The 25,213-nt window shown below is 43.4% G+C and overlaps 1 protein-coding gene and 1 non-coding gene across 2 annotated transcripts; both read left to right on the top strand.

Moving 5' to 3' along the window:
* The first annotated feature begins 238 nt into the window (after window positions 1-238).
* LOC123779232 (U1 spliceosomal RNA) lies at window positions 239-402 on the top strand. The gene has a single exon (XR_006776118.1). It is a non-coding gene; the product is annotated as a U1 spliceosomal RNA (small nuclear RNA).
* Window positions 403-10,757: 10,355 nt separating this feature from the next.
* On the top strand, window positions 10,758-24,704 carry LOC123779225 (NBPF family member NBPF6-like protein). The gene is made up of 8 exons (XM_045777150.2): window positions 10,758-10,950; window positions 13,025-13,124; window positions 14,759-14,994; window positions 18,194-18,245; window positions 19,157-19,320; window positions 21,114-21,221; window positions 22,000-22,119; window positions 24,592-24,704. The coding sequence occupies exons 1-8, from the start codon at window positions 10,773-10,775 to the stop codon at window positions 24,702-24,704; spliced, it is 1,071 nt and encodes a 356-aa protein (XP_045633106.1). The 5' UTR covers window positions 10,758-10,772.
* Window positions 24,705-25,213: the final 509 nt, after the last annotated feature.

The raw sequence follows: 25,213 nt of genomic DNA on the forward strand, positions 1-25,213 counted from the left end.
ACAGGTAGGACGTGTCCTATGTAAATATGGCAGCGCAGGGGCTGCTGCCTCGGCCCCCGCCGCCTAAATACAATCTGATCCGCGTGCAGCGGGAAGGAGTGCGGTGGTGTCTTTGGAAGCTGCGCGTGGCGTATGTGTGTAAGGCGTAGGGAGGCTCAGGGTGTCCGGGAGGCAAGTGAGCGTGTGTGTAACAGTGTAATGCGTGTGAGGGTGGTGTGGGGCGGAGGCAGGGCTAGTCATACTTACCTGGCAGGGGAGATACCATGATCATGTAGGTGGTTTTCCCAGGGCGAGGCTTATCCATTGCACTTCGGATGTGTTGACCCCTGCGATTTCCCCAAATGTGGGAAACTCGACTGCATAATTTGTGGTAGTGGGGGACTGCGTTCGCGCTTTCCCCTAATTTGTCTTGGTTGAAAAGTAGACGTCTCTCTTTTAGCTTGTTGTGTATTACGGAATGCTAATGTCTCTCGATGAAGCTTGTAATTTGTGGGAAAGTACAACTGCGGCGGTTTTAGTTTTGCTCTGTGGTTATAGGTTGGCTTGCTTTTGTTGTTTTCGCGGAAACCAAACGTTGTTAACTTTTTTTTTTTCCTAACAACGTCCAAGGAAACATTTGTGGTTTTTCCGGAGCAGTAGTGCGCTTTCTTCCGCGTGCGAGGTAGAATCAGCTGCTTGCGACGTGCAAGTTTTGTTTAATTGAACATGTAATATGGTTATTTTATGCCAGGAAGCGACTTTGATACACGGATCGTGTACATACCGTCCACGCAAGTCGGAACTACAGTCACCTGAATCTTTGCTGAACCGTCCACGCAAGTCGGAACCACAGTCACCTGAATCTTTGCTGAATGCCCTGTGGTCCTCCCAGGAACATACAATAGGGAGTTTTGGAAGTGAACGGTGACCAGTTTCTCATCTGCTGATCTAGTGAGAGGTGCGACTAGGCTATCTCCTGTCCTTTAAATATCTAATCTTCCTTCAGACTTCATGTTTTAAGCGTTTGCTGCCTTGTTTGATAAGTCTTGCTTTTACACCTTACAACCATTACTAGCTAGTTTCCAAGTTACCACTCACCCATCCTTCCTACCCCAAAGTAGCTTCTTCGTATTTTTGGCTTCGGTTTCCTCTTCCTCCCACCTCTTCTCTCGGGCTCTCTTAATACCTTCATATACAGAAAAAGAGTAGCGCTCTCTCAACTTCCAGTTTGCACTTGTCACGCTTCAGAAGCCTGGCAAATTAGGAAGCTTCCTTAATATTCCTTCTCAAATGGCAGTAGGAATTGTAGTTAACTTTTTTTTAACTGTCAGAAGTAATTTTAGATTTTCCTTATCTGAAAATGCGGTTACATTGAACTACAGTTTAAGAAAACAACCAGGTGCAGTGTCCGCAGTTGTGGGCAGTTGCGTCTGCCAATCTCTTTCTTGGTATGTGTTTTCTGAACACTGACTAATTATACTTCGATTAAAAAAAAAGAAAAAATGGTTTTGCCCTTGCATAGCTTTGGATAAATATACTTCATTCAATGATGTCATTCTTGTTCTGTAAAATGGGACTAAGAGCATTCTACTTCATTCTTTGTCAGATGTGCTTGGATTTAGGAAATATTGGATCATTCATGTTAAAAGCTGTAGAATCATGAATATTGTCATTATCCTCTGACTCTTTTGACAACCATTTATTTCACCTTAAATTGGTTCTGCTCTTTCTAGAAATTCCTGTAAATGGGATCACAGAATATGTATGCTTATGTCTACTTCTCTCTGCATAATGTCTTTGAATTTTACCCATGTTATTAAGTATATCAGATTTTCATTCTTTTTTTATTGCTGAGTAGGATTCCATCACATAGATAATTCACAATTTCTTTACCATTCTCCTGATCATGGATATTTGGGTTGTTTCCAGTTCGAGCTGTTGTGAATAAAGCTACTATGAACATTCTTATTGTAAGTATTTTCATAGACAATTTTTTTTTTTAATTTCTCTTGGACGAACACCTAAGAGAGGGTTTGATGGAATCGAAGGGGGGGGGGGTGGTGTATGTTTGATTTTAAAAGAAACTGCCAAAATGTTTCCCAAAGTGGTCGTATCATTTTATGGTCATGCCAACAATATATGAGGGCTCTGGTTGTTGACAAAAATTCTCTTTGACCAAACTCTGCCAGGCTCTTCTAAAACTCTCTTCTTCAGTAGGCCCTGATTTTCAGACTTCTGAGTTTGTTTTTGTGTTGTCCAGTTTTAGCAAGAATCCTGCCATGTCCTTTTAACCAGAATTCCCCCTTACATGGTATCTGGTCGAGTTCCTCATCCTCCACCATCCTTGGGGTGGTGCCTGATCATTTTGGTAGGCCTTCAGCAAGAGTCCCCTGGACTCCGGGAAAACCACAATATACAGCCAGTATATTCTCCCTTACTCCCGATGTTTCCTCTTAGTAAATCGTCATTCACTAACCCTCTCTCTGTTCCTGCTTCAGGCTATACATTTCCCACTATCCTTTGTTGTACTTGGAGTTGAGCCTAGGCTAGTCTAAAACAAAACCCCACTGTAGTAGTCCTTCTGAATAAAGCCCGCCTTACTGTTCCTTAACAATTGTCGTGAATGATTTTTAACATTGTTCCATATCTTTACCAAGATTTGGTGTTTTCAGACTTGAATTTTATTTATTCTGCTGAGTGTAATAATATCTCAATGTGGTTTTAATTTCCATTTTCTTGACAACTAATGATACTGAGCACTCTTATTGGCGCTTTCCCTTTTTTGGTGTTTATTGACTATTATAACTTTATTTCTAAAGTATCTGTTCAAGTCTTTTACCCATATTTTAATAGACGCATTGCCTGATTTTTTAAAAACAAATTTTAGGAGCTCATAATATATTATGGACACAGGTACTTTATAGATTTTTTTTTTTGAATATTTAGTCTCAGTCTATGGCTTGCTTTTTTCCTTTCATGATGGTGTCTTCTTGAGTAGATTTTTTAAAACACTGATAAAATCTAATTTACTATTCCTTTCTCTTATAATGATTTTTTTCTGTGCCCTGTGCTAGGAATATTTGCTTACACAGTTCACAAAGATATTTTCATATGTTTCCTTCTAAAAACTTAAATGTTTTGATCTATGAGTCATAAAAAAATAACTTTTGTGAGGCAGGAATAAAGTTTTCTTCTAGCACCACTGGTTTCAGTAACATTCCTTTACCCATTGCATTGGTTTAAGTCTTTATTGAAAACCACCTGACCATATAGGCGTGAGTCTATTTCAGGCCTCTCAACTCAGTTCCGTTTATCTATATTATTTTCCTTACGCTACTGCCCACTGTTTTGCTTAGAAGAGCTTATAATAAGTCTTAAAGTTAGGTAGTATAAGTTTGCCAGCTTTTTTTAAAAAAAGATTTTATTTATTTATTTGAGAGAAAGAGAAGAGAGGGAGAGAGAACACTCGCAGGGGGTGGTGGGGAGAGGGAGAAGCAGGCTTCCCACGGAGCAGGCAGCAGAATGTGGGGCTCCCTCCCAGGATCCCAGGATTATGACCTGAGCGAAGGCAGACACTTGACCAACTGAGCCACCCAGGCCCCCTACCAGCTTTTTTTTAAGAGAGAAAAGGAATGAGGAGGGGCAGAGGGAGAGAGAGAATCTTTTTTTTTTTTTTTTTCTTGGAGGGGGAGAGAATTTTAAGCCGACTCCATGCCCAGGACAGAATCCAACCTCACAACCCTGAGATCATGACCTAAGCTGAAATCAAGAGTCAGACACTTAACTAACTGAACCAACCAGGCACCCCTAAGTTTGCCAGCTTTGTATTTTTTTTTTTTGCACAGCTCTATGAATTTTGAAATATGCATATACTTATGTAATCATCACACAGATCAAAGTATGCTGTTACTTTGCCCCTCTCACTTTAGTATTGTATCCATGTCCTTACATGTACTGGTTGATCATGTGGCTAAAGATATTCTCTTGTACCCTCTGAAGAGAATAAATCTTCAGTTGTCTGCAAAGATAATAGAGAGGCACAATGTCTACAATACTTAGCATTTCCTCTGGATTTTTTCTTGAAGTAAAATTAGTTCAGTTTCAAGGCCTTTTAATTATTTCTGATCATGAAAAACAATGTGTTATTTAAATTTTCTGCTTAATTCTAAGGAGAGTCTTAGGGAAAGCCCCATTTGCTGGGCTGATTTGTCAAACATAAGGTTGCAAATTGGCAACTCCAAGTGAGTGGATTTTTTTTCTTTTTTTTGGCATATGAAGGAATATGGGAGTGAGGTTTAGATACAGTAGGAGGAAGAATAAGCTGGAACCAATAAACTGATTTTAGGGTTTGGCCATGGATATCAGATTTGGGATAAAAGGAGGCTGGATGGTTATATATAAGAGAGGAAGAATTTTAATGGAAATATCAGATATTTAAAGGCTATCTTACCAGACTTTATCATTGATTCTTCTTTTCTATCTGTGTAAAAATAGCAAAAGGTGGACTTGATGTACTTGTTATATATTTTTTGAATGCATATTTAAGTAAGTTCCACAAACAATGCATTGAAAGTAAGATAGGCCCAACCTGGTGGTCAAACCTATTTGGATGCGGTGTGTGACACTCTCAACTGTAGTTGCTGTGGTGTCACCTGTTGTGATGAGGCCCCCAAATGTGGGGCCTGCCTGACTGGGGGGGGGGGGGCGGTGGCACAGGTGGTAAAAGCATTCACCTGAGGCAGAACAAAGGAGACAGAAGTTTACTGAATACACCACAAGGAAGTAGTTGGCAGGTCAGCAAAGCAGAGACTATCTGCAACCAAGCAGTGGGTGGGGGCTGTATTTAAAGGAGGAAGGTGAGGACATATGGTCACTATGGCGCTTTCCCTTTTTTGGTAACCCTGTCTGGTTGTAAATAGCCCATTGGTGAGTTAAGATCTACAGATATTTTGAGTGGGTCACATGATATTCAGCCAGGGGGTGGCTGTGGGCCCTTCCTACATTCTCTCTCTCAAGCCTGTTGCCTAAAAGCGGCCTCTGCAGTTGCTTTCTCTAGTTTCCCCCACACCTGAACGTCCTCATTCAAAACCCATCAGAAACCGTTTCCTCTGCTAAAAGATTTTAAAGTACTCTTACTTCAAGTAAGTGCATTAAAAATAAATTTACCAGGGGCGCCCCCGCGGCTCAGTTGCTTAAGCGTCTGCATTTGGCTCAGGTCGTGATCTCCTGGGATGGAGCCCACAAGTCAAGTCGGGGGCTCCCGGCTCTGCTGGGAGTCTACTTCTCCCTCTCCCTCCCAACACGTGCTCTTTCTCTCTCTCTCTCCCCCAAATAAATAAAATCCTTAAAAATTAAAAAAATAAATAAATAAGCTTACCAGTTGCCTCCTTGGAATCCACAGAGAGCCCAGGGGAGACGTTCAAACGCCAAAGGAACAGGGGCCGCTCACTCACTGGTAGCCAGGCCAAGGCTTTGGCTCCCACTGGAGACGGGAACTCGACTCACCTCCACCAGCGACGGGACCCCGATTTCATCGTCATGCGGTTTTCAGATGAGGAAAATCGCACGGAGTTCTTCCTTTCCCTCGGCTCTATTTCCACCTCTCCCTCTCTGTCTCTTCCAGAGCGTCCTGGGAAGCTGATCTCGGACAGGACCGAGAGGGGAGGCTGCCCTTCTCCTCCCGGTCGCTCCCGCCTGGGCGTCTCGGCGGCTCAGTCGCGCCGGGACGTTAGGGCCGCGAGGGCAGCGGGTGCGGGGCCGCGAGTTCGCCGCCGGTGTCCGCGCGCCCCGCGCACCTGCGCGTCGCCCGCCCAGACCCAGGGACTCGACGCCGCCCGGGGCTGGTCCGCAGGCCGCACGCAGGGGTGCGCGGCTCGGACCCGCGAGAGGGGCCGCGCTGAGGGGGCCGGGCCGGAGGAGGCTAGTTTGAGGCGCCGAGCCCAGGAAGGGCGTCCACGGCGGCCCGGGCCCGGTCCCGAGGTGAGAGGTCTCCAAGCCCGAGTGTTAGCGGAGCGAGGTGGCGAGGGGAGTCCTTCTCCCGCCGGTACGGGACAGTCGTTCGCCGAACGCGGGCCGGAGGGGAGAGTGTGTGGCTCCCAGACGGCGGCCAGCGAAAGAAGAGACGGGGTTTTCCGCCCGAGCGGCCGTGTGGCGCGGGAGAAAGGCCGGCGTCCGAGAGAACTGTTGGGCCCGAGCGTGCGGAGCCTCGGCTGAGGTAGGTCGGAAGCGCAGGGCGGCGGGTTGCGGGGGCGAGACCCCGCGTCCAGTTCGGGGCCGCCGAGCGCTCCTGAAGGCGGTCTCGGTCCGCTCTGCGCCCTGTGCTGCTGCGTCCCCCGGAGTCCGCCGGGTGATGTTGGGGACGCCGGGTCTCACGCCGGGCGCCTCTCCTCGGCAACCTCGCCCAGTCTTCGCTGAGGAAGAGGTGATGAAAACAGGCCTAAACGGTTTGATTCCAAGAGCCTTCCTTTTCCAGAACCTCCTCCAGCCCTCCAGAGCCAGCGATGGGCATGGCCTTCCCCCGGTGCTGCTGACCCATAAGCATTAAAAATGAGCCTTCTGCCAGAGGTCTGGCTTAGGGGAATGTAAAATAAACAGTGGTGATGATGGTTTTCTTGTACGTGCTGCTGTCTACTTGGGGCTCATTCTTGTCCTTAATTTTACCAAGACCACCAAAATCTAGGGCCTACTTCCACAGAAAAAAGTCTGAAGCCCCCATGTCCAGGCTAATTCCTCCACACAAACCTTTCCTTTCCTTAGGCGACTGATGCCTCTCTAGTCACCAGGGTGTCTCCTGGGTTCCACAGCTTCTCTCCTTCCTGGACCTTCATTTCTTGATACTCACTCCCGAGGGAGAGGCTGGCTGCTCAGTGGTCAGCCCTAGACCCAGCATGCTCATCAGTGACCTAATGACGTGTTAAATTCCAGATATCTGCCAGCAGAAAGATCAAAAGTAGCAATGGCTTTGGTTTCAAGTATTCAAATGACGTACCCTACTCACCTGTCCTTTCAAAGACAGAGAGCTCTGAGAAATCCCTTGTTTAGACCTCAGCCTGTTCTGCTCTGGAATTAACCTAAGGGGTATAGTTGTCCTTTTTCCTTTTTAGCGTTCCCTCCTGAGACCCACAACCCTGTAATAACCTGTCCTGCTAGTGCAGGAGATAATCCAACAGAGAGAGCACTGGACACATAAAAGTGCAAGGAAAACCCTCCTTTGACCAGAAATGGAACCCAGACCTCCCATATGGAAAGCCAGAATTCTGCTACTGAACCACTGATGCTTGTTTCTCAACTGCTGGAGAGTAGGTCTAATCAGAGTCTCTGGAAGGACTTTGAAAAAGCAATTCTAAAATAGCTTTACACAGCTGTTCTCTTTGGAAAACAGGTAGCACATAGAAAGCACTTGCAACAAAGGCTCGCAGAGGAGAGTTAGGTAAAGTAGCACTAAAAAGTAATGGCACTCAAATCAAAATATCTGATTTGAAAGAGCCTAATTCAGGGGAGGGGGGCAGCGGGAATCTCTTCCCAAATAGATAATAAACTTCTAGAAAAACATCAGAAAATAGGGCACCTGGCTGGCTCAGTTGGTGGAACATGTGACTCAATCTCAGTGTTGTGAGTTTGAGCCCCGTGTTGGGTGTGGAGATTAAAATCTTTTTAAAAAAGAAATTAATTCAGACTCTTGTCTAGTCCTAAATCTAGCATGGACCTATGGAAAGCTAATTTCCTCCCTGGCTGAAGCAATCTCTTTGCCCTCCCATTGCTTGGTGCCTCCCAAACTCTTTCCTCCCATTTTTTCACCAGTTCTTTACACAGTGAAGGTTCAGGAGGCTGGCTCTTTGGGTATGCGCTGAGATACCCAGGAAAATTGGAGTGATAATTGAGTACCTCAGTTCTGAATCTACTTTTGAGTGTCTAGAAAAGAACAAGGAAAAAATAGCCCAGCTTTTAAACTCTGATGTCTTACAGAGACCTATGCAGGATGAATAAAAAGTGAAAATTCCAGGGTTTCTTTCCTTCATCACATTATCTTGGCCGCAGAGGGCAGCCAGGGAAAAACAATTTGACATTTCCTGTAGACACTAAAATATCACTTCTTCAACCAATTTAAAAGCTTCCCCCTTTCCTTTGTCTTTGAATGAGAGTCATATCTTCACTGACAATGCCTTACAATTAACCTGGTACAGACTTATACTATTCTTAATATATAGGCTTTTTCTGTCTAACACACTGCCATAGCTGGAACTTACTTTTACACCCAATTTGAGAGGTTTTGAATCCGTTGTAATTGGTTGTATTTAGTGTTGGTTGGAGATTGCTGACAGTTGTTTTCACTTCCACCACCTTATTGTGTGATTTCTGTTGTTAAAAAAAAAATTTCTCCCTGCCTGAGTCCTGAGATCGAGTCCCGAGTCCCGCATTGAGCTCCTTGCTAAGCAGGGAGCCCGCTTCTCTCTCTGCCTGCTGCTCCCCCTGCTTGTGCGCTCCCTCACTCTCTCTCTCTCCGACAAATAAATAAATAAAATCTTTAAAAAAAACTTAAAAAATCTTGCAGAAGATCAACAAGGAGATAAAAGACTTAAACAACATGACATAATCTATCGAACACTCCACCCAATAGGAACAAAATAACACAGTTCCTCTCAATTGCACTCAGAGCATTGTCCAGTATAGAACATACACTAAACCATAAAAAAGCCTCAATATATTTAAAAGGACTAAGATCATAAAATTTTGAAACATCTCACAAACCAATACTATCACATAGTCTAGTTGTAAGTTGGCAAGCAGAATGGGTAATTTGTTGGGTCTTCTTTCACTTTGTCATGAATGTTCAGTGACACATATGGAGGTGGCCATGGTCACACGTATGTGGGCCACTAGCCTGGAAAGCAAAACAGCTAAAGGGAAGAGACAAATATTCCAGAGTAGTTTCTTTAGTGTCAGGCTCACAAAACCAGGGAGAAATTCCTCCATAGGAAGTAAGGAGGTGTCAGAGGATCACTTTCTCTCCTAACTGTGCCTCTCTTTAAAACTTCAGCCTCTATGTCATTAAATGTCATTGCACAGAAATGCTGTGGATCACCACCAACCATTATAGACCCATGACCTTGATTTTACCTTGCCCTGACAAAACAACCACAAGTCAGCGGATATGGTTCAACATAAACTATCAATCAGTGTTCTACAAAAGCTGCTCTGGATGTAAGAATAGCATTAGTTTGGGGCGCCTGGGTGGCTCAGTCGGTTAAGTGTCTGCCTTTGGCTCAGGTCATGATCCCGTGGCCCTGGGATCCAGTCCTGCACTGGGCTCCTTGCTCAGCAGGGAGTCTGCTTCTCCCTGTGCCTGCCACTCCCCCTGCGTGTGCTCTCTCTCTCTGTCAACTAAATAAATAACAATCTTAAAAAAAAAAAAGAATAACATTAGTTTATAAGTCATCCCAAAGTGGCCATTACATGCATTCAAAGACATATACAAAAACTCTTTCAATGACTTTGACAAATGGGAAAGATTTCCTGTGGAGCTAGAATGAATGTCATAAGTGACAATCATAAAATATGTGTATAGAGATTAAAACATAAAGCAATCCACACATACAGGAGGAGGGTGGGGCTAGGAAGTAGGGATGTCAAACTTGGCTTCCAGTTTAATGAAAAGCCAGTATACTTCCTCAATGAAGGAAAAAAGCAAACATAACCCTGGGCTATGGCAAGAAGAAAATTCAGACACAGGATAGAAATCTTTACAAATTAGGGGTGCCTGGGTGGCTCAGTCGTTAAGTGCCTGCCTTTGGCTCAGGGCGTGATCCCGGCGTTCTGGGATCGAGCCCCACATCGGGCTCCTCCACTGGGAGGCTGCTTCTTCCTCTCCCACTCCTCCTGCTTGTGTTCCCTCTCTCGCTGGCTGTCTCTCTCTGTCAAATAAATAAAATCTTTAAAAAAAAAAGAAATCTTTATAAATTAATTATTCACACATTGAATATTATACTCAGAATTTTCCCTATATTACTAAACTGTTGTGGAATAAAACTAGAGAACCAAAGAATAACACCAAGACTATCAAAAAGTTTTAAATATTTCCTGATGGAAAAGTGAAGTGACTTCGTGACAGTCCTTAAGACAATGAAAGAATTTGGGAAAATATTGATTCCTTCATGTTTTCTATGCACTTACAAGAATAAACAAAAATATGCTTAAATTTTAGAAAGAGATGTGGTATCAGCACAAGGGCACAGAAATACTGAGAGTGGCTGCTGAAGGGGGTGGTCCCCACAGGTGGTGACCTTCACTACAGAACAGGTGACTTGTGTATCAGCCTGGCCTCAGCAACTGGAAGACAGGGGCTCCTAAGATTCCATGACACCCCTCACTTTCCAGTTCTGTTATTGTGACTCCAAACAGTTACCTGGCAGGCTGGGTGCTCCATCTGGCACTCTAACCGAGCCTGAGCTGAAGGCAGTGCCTAGGCTCTGGGTTCTGGTATCTTCTGCCTTGTTTTTGTGGTTAAGAATTCTTACAGTTGTGGAATGCTGACAAAGTTTGGCCTCAAAGTAAGTATGAATTACATCTGCATACTTTAGACCTGTTTAAGTCCATTTTTTTTCCACTTAAGGAAACTTCGAGGTATAATTTACAAACTATAAAACTCACTTATTAGGATTGTACAGTTCAGTGATTTTTAGTAATTTACCAGGCAGCGCAGCCATCACCATAATCTATTCACTTGTTTCTAATTATTTGTTGGGTTTCTGCTCCCAGGTTCTGGCTCTACTTCTTCTACCACCACAAAGTTCAGTATGGCAGAATCTCTCACTACTTTCTCTGATCTGAGGACAGAAATGAGCATCCTAGAAACCAACCGGTACTTGTGCTCCCAGCTGGAAAAAAACAAACAGAACTTCCAAGACCTCATGGAGAAATTCCTCACATCCAAGGCTACTGCTTATGTCCTGGCCAACCAGCTGCAGAAATACAGTAAGCCCTGTGGGTTCACAGTCACCAGAGTGATAAATGATTGCCTATCTTCCCTATGAGAAACTAAACACTCTCCAAACTTTATTCTTCTCTCTCCATCAAAATAAATCTCATCCTGCCTATACTCCTGGAAAAGTAGAAGTGGGTATTTTTTTTTAAAGATTTTATTTATTTATTTGACAGAGAGAGACAGCCAGCGAGAGAGGGAACACAAGCAGGGGGAGTGGGAGAGGAAGAAGCAGGCTCCTAGAGGAGGAGCCTGATGTGGGGCTCGAACCCAGAATGCTGGGATCACACCCTGAGCCAAAGGCAGACGCTTAACCACTGCGCTACCCAGGCGCCCCTAGAAGTGGGTATTTTACCTGCAATTTGCAGAAGATGGAAACACTGAGGCACAAAGGAATAAAGTTTACTGTGAGAGGTAGGGAGGCATTGAGGCTAAAACCCTGGTTAAGACACTGAACTATCTTTTCTTTCTCAGGAATATGTGTCAGTTTCTAGAAACATATAGTATCACAGTTGGCTTAAATATCTCAGGATTCAATTCCGACTTTTACCGAGCACCCCTTTGCAAAACATTGTGTTAGCTGCACTGAACAAGTACTAGTATTCTCTACCTGCCTTATAGGAGCTCAGAGTTGTCTGTTCCCAACTGAACCGAAGATATCTGGAGAACAGAACCTCGATAGCAACACTGAGGGAAGTCCTGATGCCCCGAGCACGATTTATTTCCCCATACAAGTTCTAAGAAGTTGTTCCTCACACTCCAAGATTGAAAGTATTTCCAGGAAAATCAGAGACTCTGTAACACCTTTTTGATCTTTCCCTGAATATGAACTTTTGGAGACAGCAAGCTAGTCCACGATCTGGGCTTTGAGACGTGTAGCCAAAATTAGAATGATTCTAAGTGGGCGAGGCCTCCAGTCCAGCAGACCAGGTCAGTGTAGGAGCTGGCCCTTCCTTCTCCATGCTCAGCTCTCACATTTGGAAATCCTTGGACAATCCCAAACCTGTTGGTAATGGGGGCCAGCAGGGAAGCAGTGGGAAGCTGTAGTGACGGAAGGAACCATGATGGAAGTGAGGACACGAGAGACAGGAATATTAGAGGAGGATTCTTGCTGATATTGAATTAGAGTTTGCTTTCAAATGTCTACAGTTATTTTTCAATAAATCAATGGGGGATAAAATTTGCTATCCAGCTTACTAGACATGGAGAAGAAAGTTAAAAAGCCTACTTATTAAAGATGGAAAAGATGAGCTTTGGGGTGTAAAAATATAGGATTTTTTTTTTACATCACTCATTAAAATCACAATTGTAAGACACATTTTTTGAAGCTAGAGAAGAAAAAAGGTATCACCCTAGATCTTAGTGTAAAGATAATAAAGTGCAGTGATTAAAAGCATGTATCCTGGGGCCAGACTTCTGGGTTCAAATCCAGGTTATCCTCTTTATACCTCAGTTTCCTCATCTGTAATAGTAGTAAGAATAATATTTACCTTTTCAGCTAATGGTGATGATTACACGATAATAATTCTTGAAAATCTACTAGAACAATGCCATGGAAGCACTACGTATTAGTTCTCCCTCTAACACAACACCTGGTAGCATTTGAACATACATCTTTCAGATTTCTTCCCCTCCGTATACATATTACACAGTTGAGTCCAGATAACTTGGAAATCTTTGAAATATTGGGGGGATTATTGAAACTCTCAACATGGGAGAACTGTCAGTCCTACAATCTTTGGAACTTCCCAACACACATGAAATCACTACTTCATGTCCCAGGTTAATGGTTTACCTAAGTGGCTATGAGGCTTGGTGAACTGGCCCAAGATTTGGAGTCAGACCTCAGGGGATATGAATTCTGACTTGTCTTCTTCCAGTTCAATCATTTTGAGTACGTTACGCGTCCCGAGCTTCTCTTTCCTCATCTCTAAACTGCCATGTAGTCTGGGAGATTGAGGAATGAGATCGGGAAATCCCAGCATGGAGCCTGGTAATGGGGTTATATTTGTCCTTGACAGCGGTATGTCCAGCTTTCCACTGAGGCAGGTGTGTCTATTTTCTCAGAGAACGAAGAGTACAAAGGCCTCATCGAATCTGTGCTGGAGGAGGAAGTGCAGTTTGACAGGGAACAGGCAGAGAAGATGAGACCAGCTGCAAGGCTTGGGTAAGGAGGTACCTGTGTGGGAAAGTGTGAACTACTATTTGAAGTGGAGCAGCCCAGGCTGCTAGCATAAAGAGCGCATTTGTCCAAGGAGAGGGATAGAAAAGTACATGGCAGGCACAGAACTAGAGAAAGACAACTGGCGGGGCTGTGGGAATTGGGTAGTAGAGTAGTTAGGTCTCTGGGGTTCTCCCTTAAATAGCATATGAATAAAATGGAGACAGATGCGTGAGATGGAACACTAGCAATGTGGCTTCTAGCTGCGTGACCTTGCGCAGATTTACTTAACTTTCCTGCATCTTCGTTACCTCAACTACTTCATCTGAAAAATGAAAATACAAACAGTATCATAACCCTCAGAAGGTTATGAAGATTAAATGCGTGATTACAAGTTAGAACCATCTCTGACACATATGAAGCTCTCAATGATATTTTCTGTAATTATTATACTTTTATTTTTGATAGGTGTGGTAGTTGTCATTAATGGACTAACATTTTCTACCACAAGAGATACTTTCCAAGCTTTTCAAAGTGACTCTTCATGATAAAAATGTTTCTCCTTCTCAACTTTAATTTTTTTTCTGAATTTATACTATGTGGAGTACTAACTGGCAGGGCTATTAGGTAGACAGATAATCAAGCAACTGTTGTCTGGAAAATAGATTATGAATGTGCTGAGGACTAGCATTGTCTCCCCTCAGAGGGTTTCAAATATAGGGTAGATTGTGGCATTCAAGATGTCTTTTAACCCTTTATTGAAATGAAATCTGAGAAGCTCAAATGTGTAAAATCTAAAGCAGAGATACGTGACTGAAGGAAGCCTAGGTCTGGAGCCTCTGTTGCTCTCTAGTCTATGCCTTCACCAGCTCTGACACTTTATAGGAGCTCTGTGGAAGAGTCTGAGAGACAGGCTGTAGAAGATCACTTAGTAGGACAGCAGGGAGGAGATTCAGGCATCGGCTGAGGTAGATGACTATAAACGTCTAATCCAGCTTTAGGATTATGTGGTTCTAAGTATTAACTGAATACCTACTTACATGTGTGCTCTCTGTTGGGTACTGTAAGTTGGGTAATATGTGGTACTGTCTCTAGCCTCAGAGAGCTCACATTTTAGATTGGAATCCATGCAAAATATTTGTATAATCATTAGAAAATGGTGAAAACCCACTTAGAGTGATGTAATTGCTGTTACTCAGAACTTTATTTACTCTTCAGTGTCTTCTTACCCATGATGGCTTATTTTCATGTCACTGAAAAGAATGCTATCCTTGATCCTTTCATTGATTTTTCTTTTCATCCTTTGAGTCAACACCACGTGTAGCCATCCAACACTTCTGTAACTGGCTTGTACGTGTGTGCACGCCACTTTCTGCATAATGCTTGATGATATATATTTCATGGAAATGGAGGTGGGCTGAACTGAGGAACTGAAGGGGCATCATTTCAAAGTAAAGTTAATAAAAAACAAAGAAACAAACCCAGTGCTGTTTCCTCATTCCCTCTGTCACAGGCAAGTCATACAACTTCTGTAAAAATTCAAAAATTGGGAAATTCCTTAGGGGCATTCTACGAGATGTCTCTGCTGAAACTCCCATAACCTATCCACTATTACATTTTGCTTTTTTCCCTTACTTTAGGAAGTATGATCCCCTAATTCAGGCTCAGGCGCGAGAACTGACCCACTTACGACAGAGGATACAGGAAGGGAAAGGTGTCTGTTATCTTTTCATTCAGCATACAAAGAGCACGGTCAAGTCTTTTGAGGGCCTCCTCAGGAGCACTGACATTGCCCGCTACCAGGGACAGAGATTCTGTGAACAACTGGCCCAAGGAAGCCAGCTGGCAGAGAACCTTGCCAGCAAACTCACCACTGGTAAGTTGGCTTACAGGCTAGGGAGACCCTTAGATCCTCCCAAAGCCCCACGTAAGTCTCCATGCTTCCACGACTCTAAGAGTGACTCTAAGATGTCCTGCTGTTGGGGCGCCTGGGTGGCTCAGTCGTTAAGTGTCTGCCTTCGGCTCAGGGCGTGATCCCAGCGTTATGCGTGATCCCAGCGTTATGCGTGATCCCAGCGTTATGGGATCGAGCCCCACATCAGGCTCCTCTGCTGGGAGCCTGCTTCTTCCTCTCCCACTCCCCCTGCTTGTGTTCCCTCTCTCGCTGGCTGTCTCTCTGTCAAATAAATAAATAAAATCTTAAAAAAAAAAGATGTCAGCTTATTGATAGTGATGCTATCAGGTAGAAATACCTAGGGGCACTCACCTGGGCCCAAGGTAAGGCCCCACAATTTCCTCCTCCTTTTAAGGATAATTGATTTACAATAAAACAGACCATTGTAGTGTCAGTTCTGTGAGCTTTGAGAAATGCATATACAGTGGTGTAAGCACCACCACAATCAAGATACAGAATAGTTCCATCACCACTAAAAGTTCCTTTGTGCTTCTGTGTAGCCAATCATTGTCTCCCGCCCCAGTTTCTGGAAGCCACTGGGTCTGTTTTCTGTCCCTACAGATTTACCATCTCCTGAATGTATCAGTAGTTTGTTTCTTTTTCTACTGTTGAGTACTATTGCATTATATGGGTACACCACTTTTATGTATCTATTTACCCATCGAAGGATACTTGGATTATTTCCAGTTTAGGGCAATTATGAATAATAGCTATAAAGATTCACATACAGGTTTTTATGTGAAAATACATTTTCTATTCACTTCACTTCCCTTGGGTAAATACATAGAAGAGGGATTGCTGGGTCACATGGTAAGTGTATGTTTAACCTAGAAGAAACTGCCACACTGTTTTCCAGTGTGGCTATACCATTTCAGATTCCCAATGGCAATGTGTGAAAGTTTCCGTTGTTCCCCAATATCAACTTTGGATAATTTCAGGTTGTTGTTCTTTTTGCTTTTTGTCTTAGCAGTTTTAGTAAGTATGGGGGCAGGGGAATGCATTGTGGTTTTAATTTGCACTTCCTTAATGACTAATGATGTTAAGGATCTTCTCATATGCCTATTGACTCTCCTTATATCTTTGGTGAAGCCAGTGTCCAACATTTTGTCATTTTAAAATTGAGTTGTTTGTTTTCTTATTATCAAGTTTTGAGGGTTCTTTACATTTCTGGATACAAGTCCTTTATGAGCTATTTAATTTACAAATATTTTCTCCTGGACTATGGCTTATCTTTTCATTCTCTTAACAGTGTCTTTCAGAGAGTAGAATTTCTTAATTTTAATGAAGTCTAACTTATGGATCATGCTTTTATGTTATATCTAAGAACTCTTTGCCTAAAACCAGGTCCTTTGCCTTTCCATATAAATTTTACAATCGGCTTGCCATTATCTGTTTAAAAAAAAAAAAGCAACAGCAACAAAATCCTCTTGGGATTTTGAGTGGCATTGCTTTGAATCTATGAAAAGTTTGAGGAGAATTGACATTTTTAATAATACTGAGTTTTCTGGGGCACTTGAATGGCTCAGTCGATTGAGTGTCTGACTCTTGGTTTTGTCTCAGGTCATGATCTCAGGGTCCTGGGATTGAGCCCTGTGTGGGTTCTCGCCCTCTGCCCCTCTCCCACTCTCTCTTTCAAACAAATAAATAAATCTTAAAATAATACTGAGTTTCCTAATTAATGATCATAGTACCTTATTAGGCTGAGGACATTTCCTTTTTAATTTTTTTGTTTTATTTATTCATATTTGAATGAGCAAACCTTTTGTTTTTTGTTTTATGATGGTGACTGCTGACAACAGGGAAAAAAATTATGTCTCCTAATGCAAACATGAGTAGGCATGGTCCAACCAAGAAATGTTTCCAACTTACCTGAGGAAGTTCCTTTTTATTCCTTATTTTCTGAGAGTTTTATTTTCAATAGATGTCGAATTCTGTCAAATGCTTTTTATTCATTTATTTAACGATTGAATGTTATATTGTAAGACCCTGGGTCCTGTTAAAACCCTCTGGAAATTATTTTTTTAGCAGGCAATTAATCCTATTAGGTTCAGACTCCCAAGTTCTGTCTCACCTTCTGTAGGCAGTAGTTCCAATGTCAGGTGAGTGTTCAGTGCCTTTGATATGCTGCTGTTTGGGTTGGTCCAGCAAATATGGTACTCAGGTTTAGTCTGGACTGGGTGGTGGTTTATGTGGTAATTCAGTTCTCTAATCCTTTGTCATGATTTGTTGGGTCTATTACATACATATTCGGTTTGGCGATGAGTCCTGGGACTTTTGTCAGCTTATAGACAGTTTTCCAGCCTCTCTCCTCTCTGGTATTTCTTCCATACTTTCAAGTTCCCAAGGGTCCCTTTTCCAAAAAGTTCCTCTGTTCAGAAAGATTGAGTTCTCAGAGATTTCTTTTCTCACACTGTGTTGCAGTTTTGCATGACTGGGGCTAATTTGAGGAGAGCAAGGAGGCAAAAAAATTGAGAAATAGAAAATAAAAGGGAGCACTCTTCACATTTTTTAGGCAAGAGATCCCTTTTTCTTGGTTCTTTTGATCAAAGAGTTAGATTCTCTTTTGTGGTTTAGGTCACCATTCAGCTGCCTTGACAATACAGTTCTGCAACTGTGCTGGTCTCTAGGTGGGTGAGGGAAAAAAGAGGGAAGATTCTCTTCACACACTCTGGCATGCACAGGTGCTTTTCTCCAGTCATTTGGTTAGAAGGGTTAGGTGGATTCTCCTAAAGTTTTTGCTCCTCAGAGACTGCAGTGGGTGCTTTATGAGAGCCTATTAGGACACACAACCATGGTCTAGCCACCGGCCAGCCTTGTGGCAAAAATGAAGGTTACAGGTGGAGAAGCAACACTGGACAAAAGACATTTTAAACTTTTTTTGCCTTGACTTGGTAGCAGATGTCATGGTGATGATTTGCCACACCAGGAACACACTGCCAGTGTTGCTCAGGAAAGCCTTCCAGGCTACTTCTCTGAAGACATCCTAAGCCCTCTCTCTCAGAGCCTTCCGAGCAAACATGCAGAGTATTACGTCTCAAATCATATAGGCCCTCATATTTGTAACGTGTGAAATGGGACTTGCTCAATTTCTGAATAGCTCTTTCTATTTTTTGGTTCACAGAAAATCACAATGATAAGAAGGATGAAGATGGACAGGAGCCACTAGCACCCAGGTAACTGAATGATGAAAGGGCTGGTAATGGAATGGTGAGGTCTAGAGAAGATTCCAGAAGCAAGGACCAAGACGCCAAAGTCCCAGTTCCAGGAAAAAAACTCAGAAACTACTGATTGTACCTATTTCTTTTTTTTAATTTTTTAAAAAAGATCTTATTTATTTGAGAGAGAATGAGAGAAAGAGAGATTGAAAGCATGAGAGGGGGGAGTGTCAGAGGGAGAAGCAGACTCCCTGCTGAGCAAGGAGCCGGCTGTGGGACTCTATCCTGGGACTCCAGGATCATGACCTGAGCTGAAGGCAGCTGCTTAACCAACTGAACCACCCAGGTGCCCCCGATGTACCTTTTTCATTCATTCATCATACGATGATGTGTCTGTCCTTTTAAACAATCAATATTGTCTGTTCTCTGTGAGTTCTTGTATTGATTACCGTTTCCTAGTAATTCATCAAGTTTAGTTAGCTAGAGTCAGTCTGACATAAAGGCCAGAGATTCCTGGTGTCTGTATTCTAAAAACCTGTATGGTGAAAAAAAACAAAAAACCACGTCTCAGGAGCCAGTATTCAGTGGCCCACTTCATATTGTATTAAACAAAAGTTGTCCACAGCATTTTAAAACTGCTATCCTAGGTCTCTGTGTGTCATACGTGTATTTGAGAGTAGTCGAGTCTACTTCCTCATCCACATGTTATGCAGTCAGCACACTGAACACCTGCTGCTCCGTTCTACCCAACTCTAGGCACAGTAACAGTCAGAAGTGGATTGTTATGCTTTCTTTCTCATCCAGTTGGCCTCTTTGGTTTCTGGCGTCTCTTCCAGGAGCTTCAGATAGGACCAGCTGCTGTAAAACTGTGGTTGCAGGTTGCCTTAGTTTAATCTCCTGTCTTACCGCCTTCCTTGCCCCTATCCCAGGCTCAGCAGGGAGCTCCAGGAGGAAGAAGTGAATGAAGTCCCGGAAGACTCACTAGATGAACGGTATTTGATTCATTCCGGTCACTGTGACTCTCACCAGCCTCCCAGCAGCAGTGCCTTCCCCTCTGATGTGCAGGAAGCCAGCTCTGCTGTGGAAGTCACCAGTGAGTACTCCCATTATAAAGAGAACAAAACTCCAACAACACCGGAAGAATGGAGAATAAAGCTCCAGTAGCTTCTACATACTAACCGCCTCTGCCTAGGCTGAATGAGATCATCTCGGCAGGCAGGCCCTAAAGATTAACCTTGAAAAAGTGATGAGCCTGAACACAGCTCTGGGACCAAGTTTCAAGTACAGGTCCCTGGTGGGTCAGATAATTTGCATTGTTCCTGGCCCACACCTCACCTCAGTCACTCTGGCCCCCACTGGCATGTGCAAGCTGATGGACTCGAGGCAAGCCAGATTGAGAGTGAAAGGACCGTGGCAGACTGCTACCACTTCAGCGTGTGTACAGAATCTAATAGGCCTCCTCTAAGATGAAGCATCTTAGCTTTCTGGGAATGTTCTTGCTAATTATAGTTCCTGAACAGTGTCCCTTAAACTTTTCTAACTGCCTGAGATATACTAGCAGTCTTGCCCATATTTTTGGAGGTGCAGTATCATGGTTCCAGTCTCCAGTCTTCATCTCCTCTACAGATGACTTGCTTCCTTATAAGGTTCCGTCTTACTACCAGAACATCAGGTGGTTTCCCTAAGGACAAGGCTCAGCTCTTGGCAACCCTTGGGTAAATACTAGGGTTCCCATCCTTTGTGTGACACTATTTTTAAAAAATGTCTGTGGGTTTAGTCTCAGCGCTATAATCTAATCTAAACCAACAACCAGCCTGTCTACTGGAAAAAAGGCCTAATCGAGCAGCCATGCCGCTAGCATGCCCCTTTCCTAAGAACCCCAAACTAGCCAGTGTAGCTCCTCCAGGTATGTAAGAGCCCCTAGGGGGGTAGCAGCCTCACTGGTGTGTGTGTGTGTGTGTGTGTGTGTGTGTGTGTAGATTAAAACCTCAACCTTCATCTCTTTTCCCTTTTTTGACTGTTTGGCTTTCCTTTGGGGATCAAAGTTTGAATTGTTAGAGAATTATATGTTTTACGTCCTCTCATAGGCATGAAAATAGACTTTTTTAAAAAAATATTTTATTTATTTATTTATTTGAGAGAGAGAAAACAGGCAGAGGAGCAGAGGGGGCAGGACAAACAGACTTTGCGCTGACCACGGAGCCTGATGTGGGGCTCGATCTCACAACTTGAGATCATGACCTGAGTGGAAATCAAGAGTCAGATGCTCAATCAACTGAGCCACCCAGGCATCCTGAGAAAGAGACTCTTAATCCACTCAGTGTTAGCTGAGTTTTTTAATAGTGATATAAGCCACCTCAGGTTTTGTCTTTTCGCCAATGGTGTGTGCCTTTTATTACCCAGGCAGTCCCCTTACAAAGGCTTCCTCATTCCTATTTCCCATTTCACCTTGAGATGTAGAAGGAGGTCTTTGTCATCTATTAAAGATGTTCAGTCATAAATCATGTGGGAGAGGTATTTAGTAGAGACATTTATTAGTACCTGAAAGTCTTACATAAGAAGTGGCCACATCTCTCCCAGAACTAGATAAGCCCTTCTCAGAAGCCTTATTTGATGTTTTCCCTGCCTTGTGTCAACCTCCTTTATACTTCCCACATCCTTGTGTGAGAGGTGGTCCTGTGGAGTTTGCTTAGCACTGGACCATGCTTTGTTTGAAGGCCTTTAAGGGCTCTTAAAGGAAGTTCCCTGGTGTTCCCTGATGAAAGAGGAAGTTGGCAGAAAAATGGTGAAAGGCAGGGATCTTGCTGAGAGGCCCTTGGCCACCCCATTAGTGATAAGGATTCTCCATCTCCTACCTCATTCCCTGTGCTGGTGGAACGGCTGCAGAAGATGAGATCCAGAACCTGCAGCAGCACCTGAAGGAAATTCTTTTCATCAATGACTGCCTTCAAGAAAAGCTGGAACATCATCTCAGCATTTCTGACCAAGGAAACGGTAGGGGCAGCCCAGGTCTGCCTGCTTCTGGCAATATGTATCTTTCTAAGGACTTGTCCTGTGTTTCAGGGCTTCATAAGATTTCAAGAACTTGATAAACCTTACTTCCCTTACTCTTACAAATGGCCCAACTAGGGAGAATAGGGCAGGTATGAATACTCCTACTTTTTAGATGAGTAAATAAGTTCAGATAGAGATTTGCCCCAAGGCTGAGCTATCCCTCCGTCTTCAAGTTGTCTGACCTCCAAAACTCTTCTTGTGACTCCTCTTCTATATACTTTCTGCGGCTCCTCTCCTCTCACGTGGCAGTCATTCGGTAGAACTTGGGTTGCTGAGTACCGCATTCAGCAGAGTGAGGGTCTCTGCTGCTGCCATCCTCATCCCCCTCTCTAATGTCTTGGTTACTCTTCATTGTCCCCAGTGTGGTTCTTCTCCCCGCATCCTCCTCTTGGATTGCACTCACACAGAGGCCATCATTCCTCAGTCTTGGACTGGGCCAGAGCTGTGTCTGGGCCTCTTTCCACACCAAAGCAGCAGCTCTTTCATGAGAAAAGTCTCCTTCATAATTTCAGCCATTCGGTGTGATAATATTAATGAATGAGCTGGCATTTGTTAATGGCCTTGTGAAAATTAAGCTTCCGTCCCATTACATCGAAGTCCCGACCTTTGAGTCCCCAAGGTTTCTGGGCTGAGAAAGAAGGGGAAAAGGAATTGCAGAAAGCATTATCTCAAGTGAATGTGTTTAACTTGCCTAAACTGTCATTATTTCCTGGACTAGGATGCACATCTAACCTCAACAGGCAGAGCGTGGAGTCTGTCGCCCAGCGGTTCAATGAAAACAGAGGCATCAGGGAAGGAAGTCTGAGCCTCCTGGCTCACCTGAATCGTATTTCCAGAGGTAAGTGATCAAAACCCCCAAGAGAGGGTCGCGCTCAGAGCCGCCTTTTCTCCTGCCATACCCAGCTATAAAAACAAAAGGTGATGGGGAGGCCACAGCTACCCAAAGCCTCACGACTCATAATTCTCAATCTAGAGAGGGCTACCTCCTAGGTGCTCCCTCCACAGGTGCCCAGACTCCAGGCTCCAGGAAGGGGTACGTCTGGGAAACCCACCATTTAGGTACAAACCACACCTCACTAATGCAAGCCTGAGAAGAAAAGCACAATCCTCAAAGGTGAAAAGACATGAGAGAACAATTATTTCAATTGAGTAAAATTTGCCAAGATTAGATAAACGCTGTCTTTGAATGCGGAAAGAACAAGCAAATAGAATTTAGATTCTGGGTCAGTAGTCTTTGAGGAAATGTGAGGACCAGAAGACGTACCATGAGCTTAAAAGGAGTAAAACCCCAATTTTCAAAAACTGGCGAAAATAAAGTACTAAAAAATTGAAATAAGTATAGCTTATATTGATCCTTGGCAAAATACAAATTTATTGCACTCAAACGGTAATATTCCAGTCACCTTATGGTTCCCAACTCTTACTATTGAAAAAAGCCAAACCAAACCAAATTACCTTCAGATTGGTAAAAATATTTACAAACCTGCAAAATATCTTCAGCCTATCTCCTATATACCAGACTCAGTATTTACTGAGTTTTTGCTGTGTGCAATGCCCACCCCGATAGACATCCTTACCTGATCTTGTAGGTGCCAGGTAAGGAAGGTCACCTAAGATTCCTTTTACCTTTTTTTTTTTTTAAAGATTTTATTTATTTATTTGAGAGAGAGCACAGGCAGGAGGGGGGGGGGCAGAGGGAGAGGGAAAAACAGACTCCCCACTGAGCAGGGAGCCCCACCTGAGGCTTGATTCCAGGACCCTGAGATCATGACCTGAGCTGAAAGCAGACACTTAACTGACTTAACCAACTGAGCCACACAGGCACCCCTCCTTTTACCTTCTTGTACTTATGTTGTTTTTTTTCCCAAGGACTCTTCTAAATAGGACTGTCCTCAGATTAGTGGAACCAGTTGCCTGGTGGCTCAGAGAATGGAAGGACCTGGGAATTTATATCAGTCCCACAGCACCCAGTGACCCTACCTGTAAATCATTATCCATGATTGACAGGTATAGGCATAGGAAAGCCCAGCTACTTGACTTGAGGACATCTTTGTGGTGAATTAGCTTTAGGAAAAGCAAATCTAGAGGTGAACTTGGTAAAGACCCAGCTAGATAAACAGAAGGAAATCCTTGCCTTGGAAATCCAATTGAGAAAGAGAGATTCACCTCAGATCATAAGAAGGAAGATTAAAATCTTTAGGTTTAGAAGCCCATGGTGGGACAGCTAGAGAGAAACAGAGAACCATGGGAAATAGGTCAGGTCTCCTAAGTAGCTTTAAATCACGCTGTCATTATAAGAACCTGGTAAGGTCTTGCCTAACACAAATGCCTAGATATCACAGCTAGAGATTCTGATTAAAATGGTTTCAGATGTGTTTGGGGTATTAGTTTTTAAAAGCTCCTAGGTGATTCAAATATGAGGCTACCAGTGAGAAGGACCATCGATCTACTAAGATCTCAGCTCACCAATACAGAAGGATCCCAAACGTGCGGTTACTTAGGAAAGGCCAACACTAGCCATTGATGGGATTTGCATTCCTCTCTCAACAGTCGTATTTGTATAGCTGGAAAGAGAAAAGAAAAGATAGATGGATGGATTAGATCTATAATCAGTCTATCTGGAGCAGATAAAGCAAATTCAGATAAGAATTTTAGATGTTTTAACTTGAAAATAATCTTTACACCAAATCTATGATACCTTCAAAAGCTTTTAGATCTTAGTGTCCTAAAGAGAATATAACACTAAAACTTTAGGGAACAAATTTATATTTATACTTGCCTTCCCTATACTTAAAAATAAAATCTTTCTCTAAGAAGTAGTTTGGATAGAATTAGGTGATAAGGAACACCTAGGAATGAGAAATTATTTTTTCAGTTTTCACTTAGGAACTCTGTTACTTGATCTAGTGGAAATATTCCTACAAATGTTCCCAAGTAGCAACTGTGTTGCCATGTGACCTGGAGGGACCTCCAGCCCTGGTGCTTCCACCCCGCCAGACTGGAAGGAGTTACTGAAGGTTCTTGGTCTTACCATGAGAAGAAATTCAAAGACAGACACGCAGCCCAGTGGATAAGTAAAGAAGGAGGAAAGCTTGTTAAAGCAAAAAGTACACTCTTGAGATATCAGAGCAGGCAAGCTCAAGAGAGAGGTAGAGCAGCGTCCCCTGGGGGTTGGGTTTCTTACATTCACAGTTGTTAACTAGGGGGCGGGAAGCAGGGTTTCGGCTTTTTCTTCCTAATTTGGTCGGGGGTTCATGTGATGGCATATGCCATCTTGGCTGATCTGGTTTGATCCGGCTTCTTTTGGCAGGCTGCCAGGGACAGGCCTCTGACCTCTCAGCTGCCCACGACTTCCTCATTGTTAACCTCCAGGTATCCTGTCAGAACCTGACTGCCTGCTCTAACAACCTGATGCAGAATTAACGTTACAGGATATCAGTCTCTAAAGGGTGTAAACGGATCAGTCCAAGGTTTAACTTTGCTCTTAATTTGCTAATTTTCTTTTTTCTCTTTCTGATGATTCCTCTCTTTGTCTGTAATCTCTTAAGAATACTTAAAAGAGACTTTCTATAAAGTCAACTCCTGCCCCAGCCAAGGCACCCAATACACTGTGGAGCCTGTTGGCTTCCTCCAGACTGGAGCCTTTTCTCTCCCTTGTCTTAAACTTTGTGACATAGCGAAAAGGCTCAAGGCGTGGATTTTAATCTCAGTATTTTCATTTATAAGTCTTGTGGCTTTAGTTAATACTTGGCCTCTAGATACCACTGTTTCCTCATGGCCAAAGATGGAACTGTGTTTGGATAGTAAATAGATTCCGGTACCAATTCCAGCTTGGGGAGGGGGTGTTTCCCACACCAACAAGCAAATTTTGGGACACCACCTGGATGGTGTGGTGATTCAAATCAATTCAAATCAATTCTGACACTACCTAC

This window comes from Ursus americanus, chromosome 12 (assembly GCF_024610735.1).
Source record: "Ursus americanus isolate L20-20 chromosome 12, mUrsAme1.1.p, whole genome shotgun sequence".
Taxonomy (NCBI): Eukaryota; Metazoa; Chordata; class Mammalia; order Carnivora; family Ursidae; genus Ursus; species Ursus americanus.